Consider the following 12,458-nt stretch of genomic DNA (forward strand, 5'->3'; position numbering starts at 1 on the left):
TGAACGATCAAGACTACTTAGATATTTCAATATTCTTCTGGCACCATTAAGAATAGCACGTGAAAATTCAATTTTATTTTATTCTTAGTTAACATGAGCTTGCTGCAACTAGAAACTGGGAAGCTGCAACCTCTCTGGGTCTAATTTTTTTAAAAAGTGTGCTGAGCAGATGGCCTTCAAACAGATCTTCACGTGGGAAAAACATTTACACAAATGAGAGAACAGTCAAGAAATGGTACTGAGAAAGTATTTGGGGGTAAAATCAAGTTTGACCCATACCTCATGGCTAAATGTTAAATACTAGGGAAACTGAAATCTCTCTCCCGTCACACATATGCATACATGAAAAGAAAATGCACAAAAACAGATACAAATAGTTGTCTATGGCAAATATAAATGTAACAGAAGAAGGAAAAAAAATCTTAAATTACATAAAATTTAAAAAACTTCTGCTGGTTAAAATTTATAGATAAAATATACCTAGAATAGAGAATGAAAGAATATGTACCAAAATGTTACCAGTGGTTGTCTTTGGGGGTTGTTCTTTTGAATGGCCTATTTTCTTTTTTGTACTTTCTATACTTTTCACACATATAGACAGATTAGTTGTTTTAATAAAAATATAATTACATGGCACCTATTATGAACAACTCATTTTCACTTAGATATTACATATGTTCCTCAAGTTAGTAGAGAGTGAATGTAACTCCCCGCCCCTTTTAAATATATAATTATTTTACAAAAATGGACGTATACCACAATGCTTTTTTGGTACTCTATTTTCCTATTTTGATTGTCTCCTATTTTGTCTTCCTCCCTCCTCTTCCTCACTCACATCCATCCACACATTTGACATTTAATCGAAAGCAATATAACCATCTACTCTTCTCTGTGCTTACATGGCATGGTGACATATATATGTAGGGAGTTTCTGTTTACTCTTTTATAAGAGTATTATACGTAATGCTCTGAATCTCTATTTTTTCATGCAACAACACTTTGTGGAAATCTTCCAGGTCAAATAGTAGACAATTAACTTTTTCTTTTTAATGAGTGCATTTTTCATGGCTTGCATGTTAAATGAACATATATGACAACTCCAACACACACACACACACACACACACACACACAGAGTTCACGTACCCCCCACCCCTCAATAATTGTAAAACCTATTAGAACCACCATACGCAGACACGTTAAATATGTATGCTGCTGTGTTTGCCTTTAGGCACTAATTTAACCACTCCTATAAAAAGCCACTCCAGAAACTTACTTTCAGTCCAAATGCTGTCCTCTCTATGTTCCCCAATTGTCCAGGCATTTTAGTTCCAGGCCAGACTCTGGCAATATCCTAAAGGAGAGAAACAAAAGTAGCACTTTTAAGCAGTACTCTCAATTTCAAACACTACCAATCAAACCAAAATGCAAATAAGATATGTCATTAAAATGTTTTATTTTTTCCTCCATTTTGCTAGCCCCCAGTAAAGAACTAAACATGGATTTAGTCACATTTACCCCTAGAGGATTCCCTTTCTAAATTAGATTAGAACAAAAAAATATAGACTAAGAACGTATTTAGGAGAAAAATTCAGTAACAAGAGAGCAGCAACTGAGCCAATAATGGCTGAGAAGAACATAAAAACATGTCACACCACCATTCAAAGAAAAAATGGACTGCCTGGCCTGTTTTTACAAATCTTCTGTATTAACTGACTTGGACTCCATCCAGTCCGCAGCTGCTGGAATGGTCCTACTCTGCCACCCTGGCTTTTGATGTTACTATCCTTCTGCAGAGTGACTAAAGGAGAGAGTTAGTTACCACCGATAGTGAGAAACTTGGCTTCCATTATCAATATATTCACTTATCTGGTCAATCCTATAATTCACAGAAAATTATCTCAGAATGGCTAACTAATACTACTAAAAAACATAATTAGAACTCAACACTTGCACACAGTACATTTTAAAGTTAGACTCTGGGTATACAGCCAACAACTATGTGTTCACAAGTTACTTGAGTTATTAGTCCACTCTAGTCCCCCAATTTAGTGAGGTTCTGTTACTCATTTGAAATAGTTATGTTCATTTCCTAATTATATTCCATTATGGATCCCCCCCATTTTTATTTTACTTTGAATTTGTAAAACATTAACATGGTTCCAAAGTAAAGAGTATTAACAAAAAAGTATATCTAGTTAAGTGCCACTCCTGCCACTCCTGAGCCCTTCCATACTCTTCCCACCCAAGAGTAAGAATCCCCCAGGCTCTTTATGGTACACCTCTGGGAGAGATATTCAGTAGGACTAAATTAGCAGTACAAATCTCCTTCTCTCCTTCCTATGCTCTTATTGTCTATTTCTCCATCTTTTCTCTGTTACTTTCCCCTTCATCATTATATTGTCCTTGACAACTTTTCCCAACGGTGTCTTCTAAGGCAAAAACAAATCTGTGAAGAAGCCAGTGAGGGCAGATGGCAGGGCATTCTGATCCCTGATCACTTACAGCTGACTTCAGAGTGTAGGATGGGAGACAGAGATGGGACAGAAAGTAGGCAGACAAGTACTGAGACACTGGCCGTACACTGGCCAGTGTACACTGGCCATAAGTATGTAGGATATAACCAAATGATTCAAGTCTGGCTCTGGAAAGTAAGGCCAGGACTCATAAATCTGTGACTTTTATTAGGACCCACCTGGAGTAAGATTCAAATAATGTGACTTGATCCCAAGGACAGACTAAAGCACCATATACACAAAAGCTGAATCTTTAGTACTAAAAAGAGCATCACTAAGTTACACTTACACCAGTTGAAATAGCTCCAGGCCTTCTGTGGGTTTTTGTTTGACCGTGAGTAGCTGGCTGGCCTTTAAATCCCCATCTTTTCATGACACCTTGGAAACCTTTACCAATACTGAACAAGATAAACATTAGAATTTACATAATGAACAGAGGATAAAATCCCCCCAAATGTATACTTTGATAGTACCTTAGAGTTTTTAGCTAAGTTCCTTATCCAAATAACTAGAAAAGGCCATACAAGCAAAACTACAAATGAACACGCCTTTATCTCTGTCCTGGTTTGCACCCCTTCCTGGAGTCTCATTCTACATGAAATGATTAGTTCAAGATTGTGAGACAACAGCAAGCTAAGCAGTTCTATCATCCTAATCCTGTGAAACAACACAGTAAAAGTGGGACATTTTATAAGTTCAAAGTACTTGTAAGCGATGCAGCAGGCCACCATTAAGACCCCCACCTCCTGTAAAGCAACTATACTCCAATAAAAATTAAAAACAAAAACAAAAACCTGAAGAAACCCACCTCCTGGTACACATGCCACTGTGTGATCAAGCACCTCCCCTTGAGTCTGTGTGGACCTAGCAACTCATCTCTTAAGGAATAAACTATGGCAGAAGAGATGAGATGTCACCTCTGACTCTTGGTTACAAAGACACTGGCTTCCATCTCTGCACTCTCGGTTCTGTTATGCAGCAAGGACCTCTCTAGCCAACAACTGTGGACCTGACGCTCGCCAGTGGTCATGTTAATGAGCTTGCAGGCACTTCTTCCCAAGTTGAACCCTATGATGACCACAGCCTTGACTGTTGCCTCGGCTGCAGCTTCGTGAGAGACCCTGAGCCAGAGGCACCCAGTTAAGCTGTACTGGGAGTTATGACCACAGAAACTGTGAGGTAATAAATGTTTGTTGTTTTAGGCTGTTGTATTTTAGGGTAATGTGCTAGGCAGCAATATAGAATAGAACGCAAAATAAAACAGTAATAATGCTCTAAATGCTGAACAAGTTTAGAAGATGGATCTTGGTTTCAAGGTTTGAATCAGAAGCCAATGGAGAAATAAAATCAGAGAAAAAATCTAATATTGCAATTTTTAAACAAAACCATTCTATTTTCAAATTCTGCTAACTAGAGAAACATTATGCAGTGTAGGTAGAAACAACACTAAGGTTCAAGCAGTATTAGAGTTTATCTCTGTCAAATATATCAGGACAAATGATACAAGGAAAGGGCTAGAATGAATTGTAAGACTCTACCAGGCTTATTTTTATAGACTCTTAAGATGAACACTTCTTCCACCTTTCATTAGATAATATGTCAACATATTTTTCACGTTGTGTTCCCTTAATCTAACAAAGCTAGCTATTATTAAATAAATAGTGCCCAGTTCAGGACATTTACAAAAAGGACCAGTCACAAAAGATTTTGAAAACTATGTTATTTCCACAGGACTTTGCTATGCATTTAACAAAGAATTATTAGAGAGTAATGGATTGAAGTAAGCCCACATGACTAAGATGGTTTGTTTTAGATAAATCAAGAAACCAGCATAAAAATAATATGAATATGTATAGAATATAACAGTCGAATAATATCATATCACATGTCAAAAGTTATTTGTATATGAATAATTTAAATGTAGCTTTTTTCACATTAATCAACTGAACACATCACTTACGGAGTACACTGACCAGAACACCTTGTTTTATTATGCTCTGCAGATACTGTGGTTTTTACAGTTTGAAAGGTTTGTGGCAACCTTGTGTGATCAGATAATGATTAGCACTTTTCGGCCATGAAGTTTTTTTTTTTTTTTTTTAATTGGAGTATAGTTGCTTTACAATGTTCTGTTAGTTTCTGCTGTATAGCAAAGTAAATCAGATATACATATATCCACTCTTTTTAAAATTTCCTTCCCATTTAGGTCACCACAGAGCATGGAGTAGAGTTCCCTGTGCTATACAGTAGGTTCTTATTAGTTATCTATTTTATATATAGTAGTGTATGTATGTCAGTCCTAATCTCCCAATTCATCCCACCCTACCCTTCCCCCCTTGGTAACCGCAAGTTTGTTTTCTACATCTGTGACTCTATTTCTACTTTGCAAACAAGTTCATCTGTACCATTTTTCTAGATTCCACATATAAGTGATATTATACGATATATGTCTTTCTCTTTCTGACTTACTTCACTCTGTATGACAATCTCTAGGTCCATCCATGTTGCTGAAAATGGCATTATATTTCGTTCATTTTTAAGCCATGAAGTATTTTTAAATTAAGGCACATACACTGTTTTTTTAGATATAATGCTATTGTACAGGCTACAGTACAGTGTAAACATAACTTCTATATGCACTAGGTAACCAAAAGCTTGACTCGCTTTACTGCTGCTGTCTGGAACCAAACTGCAGTATCTCCGAGGCGTGCCTGTACATAATTGTTTTTTTTGCTTCCAAAACTCAAAGTAATGCTTATGCTTGATCAAAGAGCTAAAACAGAAATTTAACATATATTCATTGAAAAGTCACTATAAACTTTGCAAGGTTAACATCTAAGAAGGGAAACTATGATAATCAAATATTTTACTGAAATTTTGCTTCAGAAACTTAACAAATATTTCTACTTAATGCTGTATTTTAGAATATATTGATATTTGAAAAACAAATGCTTTGCAATTTAAAAATAAAAAAGTACCTAAAGAGTCATTTGAACTTATGATATTGTTTGGCAAATAACATTTAAAAAAATTTTTTTAATAAATTTATTTATTTCATTTATTTGATTTTTGGCTGCACTGGGTCTTCGTTGCTGCAAGTGGGCTTTCTCCAGTTGTGGTGAGCGGGGGCTACTCTTCGTAGTGGTGCATAGGCTTCTCATTGTGGTGGCTTCTCTTGTTGCAGAGCATGGTCTCTAGGTGCGCAGGCTTCAGCTGTTCTACAGCGCAGGCTCAGCAGTTGTGGTGCATGGGCTTAGTTGCTCCGCAGCATGTGGGATCTTCCCAGATCAGGGCTCGCACCCATGCCCCCTTCATTGGCAGGTGGATTCTTAACTACTGCACCACCAGGGAAGCCCTGGCAAGTAACACTTTAAAGAAAACAAGGGAACGGACTGGCAATGCCAAATCTAAAATGAGCATGTTTTCAAAATACGGCATTCTAACACTGGTCATTCTTGGTAGAAAGTTTGTTGGTAACTTCTGAGTTCTCAAACTGATTCATCTCCTGCTTAAAGAGAGAGCATGCATGTGTGCACCAGTAAAAAACACTCCAGGTAAATTACAGGAGATAATTTAGCTCATTTTACTAGCAAACGATTACAAAATCAAAGTGGTATCCTGAAAGTGCTAATTACTGTCAGCCAATTACAGACTGTTTTTCAATCTAGCTCTAGAACACATCATGTTGTTATACTGTGTACAACAGGAGCCTCTTCAATAAATAACCTTTAAACAAAAGGGTTAAGACACACATGATGTGACAAATCACTGGCTGAATTGAGACTACGGAGAACAGAGCGCACCTGTTGCTCCACAGAGGGGGCACAGGTGTCTATTCTGTTGTTTCTCTCAGTTGTCACCCAACTGGAGAACAAAAATGAAACAAAAGCAAGATATGAATGAATCTACACTTAGCAAACCCATGCAGAGTTCAAACATAAGGTTTTCACAGGTCACATAAAATAATACCTTCACTTTACTAAATAGGATATAAAACACATAACATACTTTATCTCTCCCACCCCTTTTCTGCTGCAGTTTTTAATGACAGCAGAAAAAACCAAATAAAGGAAAATTCAAATCAGCTACGAACACAATGTTAGAAGTTCCAAATTTAGTGATACATATCTGAAAATTAGGAAAACATAGAAAATTTATTTTATTTAGAGCATTCATACTTGCTAAAACCAAAACTCCATCAAAAAATCTCAGAGATGCAATTTAAATTTAGACTTTATTGCCCTTGTTTCTGGGTATATTTCCTTACTATACTTTAAGTTCATGAAGTGCAGGGATTGTGCAGCATCTAACCCTAGTGCCCTGCCTAGAGAACTCAGACTAATTTTGTTACTGGCTATAACTGTGTCTTAGGAAGAGAGATGATTATTTCCTTTATTTTGTCCTGTAGTTTCCAAATGCTGTATAATGGGCTTGTCTTTTATAAAAGTTTATGAAGATTATATTAAGAAAAGGCAAGGAGGGACTTAAAGGTTTGACTGTAAGAATCTTGCAGAAGAGAATGCATAATTGTTTCCAACTGCATTCTATAAATCTCTAGAGAATACTATGAATTTCATTTCCCTGTCACATTGACAAATGCCTAAATACCTACCAGCAGACACACAGGTTTTAATACAAACCCATCATGCATTTCCCCACTTTGTGGGAAACTGCCCTTGACTGCGTGGTTCTGGATACACTTGTGTATACGCATAAAACAAAATGTCCATGAGGTGAGGAGTGCTCTCGAGTCCATCCATTCTGAGTCGTCAGGGAAATTCCCCCAAAATTCTCATCACTGAGTTTTGCCCTTGCCACTGAAGATCCCTGTAAATGCTGGGAGTCAATTTCTGCTCAACTCAGTGTTGTTGTCTAAACCTATTCCATCAGTGATATAAAACAGCTCCAGAGCACACAGGTAAGTCATGGTGGAATCTTCCAGTTGCTCTGTGTCCCATCACATACAGTTAAAAGCTGGCATGGAAGATCTGTATGGCTGTTACTCTCCAGGATGAATTTGTGACAGCATGACCTGAACTGCAGGTATTCTGTTTATGTCTAAAAACTATAAAGCTCCCATCAATATCTGGGAACATTTTTATCAACAACTGACTGCTAAGATTGCACCGCTTACAGCTTTCTGACATCAAATCTAGCTCATTCAATAGTACGAAGAGCCAAATGTGCAGTGATTCCTTTGAGTCCTCTTACAGAGGGAGCATTTTCCAGCTGTTCTAAGTAAACCCAGAACACCATGTTTGCTGTCCTGAGTTCAGTCTGCTCTTCTCAAAGAAGAAAACTCAAAAACTCAAATAATTCTGCAATATCATGAAAAGACACAACAGTTTTCTGAGTATTACTTCTTCATTAATATAGAAAACAGTGAGTTATGCCACTTGGAAAACTGAGGGATTATTTTTTGGAAACAGATTTTTAGAATTGAAAGGAAACTTAGAACATGTGGAATCTAAAAAAGAAATGATACAAGTGAACATTTACAAAACAGAAACAGACTCACAGACCTAGAACACAAATTTATGGTTACCAGAGAGGAAAAGGGTGGGGAGGGATAAATTAGGGGTTTGGGATTAGCAGATACAAACTACGAAATATAAAATAAATAACCAACAAGGACCTGCTGTATAGCTCAGGGAACTATATTCAATATCCTGTAATAAACCATAATGGAAAAGAACATGATAAAGGATATGTAATGTATAACTCAATCACTTTGCTGTACACCTGAAACTAACACGATACTGTAAATCAACTATACTTAAGAAAACAAAAACCCACATTAAAAAAAAAAAAAAAAAAGAAAGGAACCTTAGAAACCATTTACTCCCAAACCCTTATGTTAAATATAATGAAATCTACATCCAGAGAGGTTAAGCCACTTGCCCAAGGTCAAATGCCTGGTAAATGAAAGTATCTGGTCATGCTTTTAATCCAGGTCATACTGCCTCTTGAGAAATAGAGTAAAGCAAAAATAAAGTAGCATATCAGAGAAGCATGGAGTTATTTCAAGGGCATCCTCATTACACTGTAAATTCTAGATGTAGCAGGTATTATGTATTCTTAAAATTACCTAGAGTGTTTTGTAAAGCTACTACTTTGCTATACAACAGTCTAAAGTAAGAGGAAATAATTTGATGTATTAGAAAATACCACAATCTAATTCCTAATGACTTAATATTGTTAATTCATTTAAAAAGATATTTCCTTTAAAATTTTGAAACAAATGAAAAAACAGTAATATCACCAATAGCAATAGCAGCCAATACTCCTGAGCATTCACTATGTCCCAGATCGTGAGCTAAGAGCCTCTATGCATTATCTCATTCAGTCTTTACAACATGGCTATGAGGTAGGTGCTGTAATTAGTCTCGTGTTAAACATGAGGCGACTGAGAGGTTAAGAAAGCTGTTTGGGTCACAGAGCTGCTGAGAAGCAGATCCATGCTTTCAGCCACTCCCTAGACCGCCTCTGATGAGACACTCACTTTGACTGACTGAAGAGGGATTATTTTTTACAGAGACTACTTCCCTCTATAGTTTACTCATTTTGAAAACTGTTTCACTAGTATACTTAAAAATTTACTGCTTTGAATAACTAGTAAATAAAGTAACTTATTAAAAATGAAATAAAATTGCAAATGTGCACAGCTGGAGAGCAATTGTTCCCTGAAGGCAGCATCCACCTTGCTTTCCCTCCGAGTTCCCAGCAAACACCCACCAGTCAGGATAACAAGCTAGTGGGGAAGGCTTTGGACCATGTGCAGGCACCCTTCTCTGAACAGTGTGCAGGACTGCTCACACAGCCCAAAGAGTCTTTGCTTTGTTAAGAACCTACCTGGCTTTTTAATCACCTTAAGGCTCTGATGGACAATATTTCTGTACACATTTTGATATTTCAATGAAAGAACCCAAATTAACTCTCCCCAACTCCTTTCATTTTTACTACCATGGATAACATTATCAAAGTAAGCGCCTATTTTTCTATTTTGAGGCCAAAGGGTAACGAGAATTTAAAGGGCACTGTTAACTTCAAAAATAGTAAGATTACGCCAGAAATTGCTATTAAAGTAATATGACTGTGCCTGAAAATATATGTGTTGTTTTTATTAGCCCAGACTCGTAGACAGAGTTTTAGATTCTTTCACTCAGAAAGAAGTAGCTGAATGAGCTGTTTTCTGATTTCAATCTGGGATTCAAGAAATCACTTCAGGCTTGCCACTGTCATGAATTCAAAGTTCAGTAAGACAGCTGGAAGGAAAGTGCCCCCATGCTCACCACTATGGATGTATCACCACCTGTGTCCTTCAAGTCCTTTGAGACAGGGACCTAACATTTTCTCCTAAACACTGCAGAATGCATTTTTAGAGTTTTATTTTTATCTTACTTTAATTCTTTTCTGATTTCGTTCCTTAAAAAAAGAAAAACTCTGCAAGTTAAAATAAGCACTGCTAGGATTCAACAGAAAACAATGGACTAAACATCCTATGTTGAGGGTAGAATCAACAGTCATACTTTATCTCACCCACTCTTTATATATTATCTAGAGAGGTTTCCTCCTCAAAACTGAGAAGGAAAGGGAAAACGTTAGGCCCCCAAACCCATCATCTATTAGAAGTTATGGCGGAATATAATTACAGAATAAGAATATAATCTTTAAAAGGGTCCGAGTACAGGAAGTGCGTAGTAGTGGTGGTGTGAGGAACACATCAATATATGTGCTACACTTTAAATTTTATTTAGAATAAATTACATAAAACTGACATATTTCAAAGACTGGGCCATATTTCCTATTTATAGCATAATGAAAACTGTGAAAAATTATTCTGCTAGAATGGTTTTATATATTAGATGTAAAGATCTTTCCCATATAATCTAACTTTGTATACTCAGACCTTTTAGATGAAAAACTATTTCTGGTTTAAAAGTAAAAATTAAAAAGAACTCTAGTAAATATATATTCACCTCACACTCCAACACAACAATGGTAAATTTACTTATTTATATAGAAAATTATATCCAAATTCAGCACAGGTAAATACAATGTATCTTTCAGTGTAAGCAGATTTCCCAATGCAATCATTAAAAGAGGAACATTTTAAAAATTTAAGGAAGCCTTCAAGAGGCTGCTACTGTTGGTTACTGGTCACTAAAAAGAAAATGTCTGCAGACAATTTTATTCTTGAAGTAGAAAGATTCTATTAACACTGTATTTTCTTAAATTAGTACTTTTCCATTTTAATTTTTCTTATTTAGTTAGTTATTTCTAAAGTATATTTAATCCAGCAATTAAAATTGAAGGTATAAGGTAAAAAACTTGAAATATAAGTATAGATTTAACCATTAAATATCACTATTACAACGTGAGAAAAATGAACAATTTCAATTAAGAAAAAAGTCTCAAACTAATCTCTAATGGAAAGGAGATGATGAAGCCAGTTACTAAGGAGACCAGTTTTCAGTTTCATGCTAACTAAAATGTGGGTAATACAAAGGCCTGCTTTAACTGACAATGTTATTTGAAACTGAATTAGACTTGCCTGCTTTAACACAGATGTTCATATGTTATAATTTGAGTAGAGTTGAGAAAAGGCAGGCACTGGGACTCTGTGCTGGGTAAAGGAGCAGCAGGAAAAGAAGGTCCACCGGTGAGTTTCTGACTATTCTCCAGTCCAGTGATTCTCAGAGTGTGGTCCCTGGACTAGCAGCATCCACACAACCTGGGAACTTGTTAGAAATGCAAATTCTCAGGTACTACCCCAGATCTAATGAACCTGAAGATTGGTGGGGGAGTGGAGGTAGGGGAGATTGTGAAGCCCACTCAAGTGTGGGAAATGATGCTCTAGGCTGTGAACCCATGTCCCTCATCTGACCTAACCATGTCACTGCACCATTTTTTCTCTAGTGTTTGCACCTGCAACAGGATTAATAATAAAGACAATGGAGCCCAGAAGTTTCAAAATTTTAAAACAGGGGCTGAAAATGAAGGACAAGGTAGAAAATCTCTGGCTGTAAGTGAGCCATAGCAAGAGACTGCAAGAACTCAGAGCCTATGTCCAAAAGATAATGGTTCCATTTACAGTCAACAAGGAAAAAAAAAACATTCTCACTGGCTGCGAGGGATAAAACTCCAAGCGGGGGGAACTGTCCAAAAAATGAGAAGCATCAGGGAAAGGATGTAGAAGAATTTAAAAAGGAAAAAGAAAAGCAAGCAAATTCATGTGTGCGTGCACATACACATGCACAGGAAAGTCAACAGCAAAGAGACAGCTTCCACCAGGACTGGGTGTAGCTGAGACCTAATAAGCCTGCACCCAGGAGGAATCCAAAACATCTCCACATGAGGATAGAGCTCTGTAAATTCGCAAGCACTTACAAGCATCCTGAGGCCATAATAACATGCCAGCTCCAAGAGCTGCAGCCATTGGCAACATTTAGTGAAAGGTCAAAGTCTGTTTCATTTTGATCTCAAGTAATACCCCGAAAAGGTACGCACACCAGAGTACAGTGCACATGCTACACAAAGTCAAACAGAAGACGGTACTGCAGCCCACACAACAATAAGGGTTTTCTCAAATGCAGGTGCCCCTTTTCCAGAGTTGAATGTCAACTACTCTAAATCCCAGGGTTAGTTACTCTCCCAGCTCTCATCAGCCATCTAGTCCTGAGGCTGGCACATGGCTGTACACAACTCTTGTTTTCTAGGTACGTGATCTTAAAACACAAAACAAAACCAACACACTCTCCTTCCACTTTACACTCACAAGGAGAAGCCTGAAGTTTTAAAAATAGCTTTTAGGAAGCCAAGAAAACCCAACAGTAGCATATGAAATGAAAGCATCTAGTGAACACAGGCACTGAAAGGCTAGGCTCCAACCCAAGCTAGTCACAAACACTGCCACAGAGCATCTGCTAACAAAGGAATCTGA

At 37.1% G+C, this 12,458-nt stretch overlaps 1 protein-coding gene across 1 annotated transcript in view; it reads right to left on the reverse strand.

The window, feature by feature from the left end:
* MRPL3 (mitochondrial ribosomal protein L3) overlaps positions 1–12,458 on the reverse strand; it is a 43,820-nt gene that overhangs the window by 11,559 nt on the left and 19,803 nt on the right. The window contains exons 7-8 of the mRNA XM_082625037.1: positions 2,805–2,913; positions 1,276–1,353 (exon numbers count right to left, since the gene is read on the reverse strand). Coding sequence (XP_082481163.1) covers positions 1,276–1,353; positions 2,805–2,913 — 187 coding nt within the window. The remainder of the gene's footprint in view (positions 1–1,275; positions 1,354–2,804; positions 2,914–12,458) is intronic.

The sequence above is a fragment of the Mesoplodon mirus genome, assembly GCF_964341445.2.
Source record: "Mesoplodon mirus genome assembly, chromosome: 6".
Classification (NCBI taxonomy): Eukaryota; Metazoa; Chordata; class Mammalia; order Artiodactyla; family Ziphiidae; genus Mesoplodon; species Mesoplodon mirus.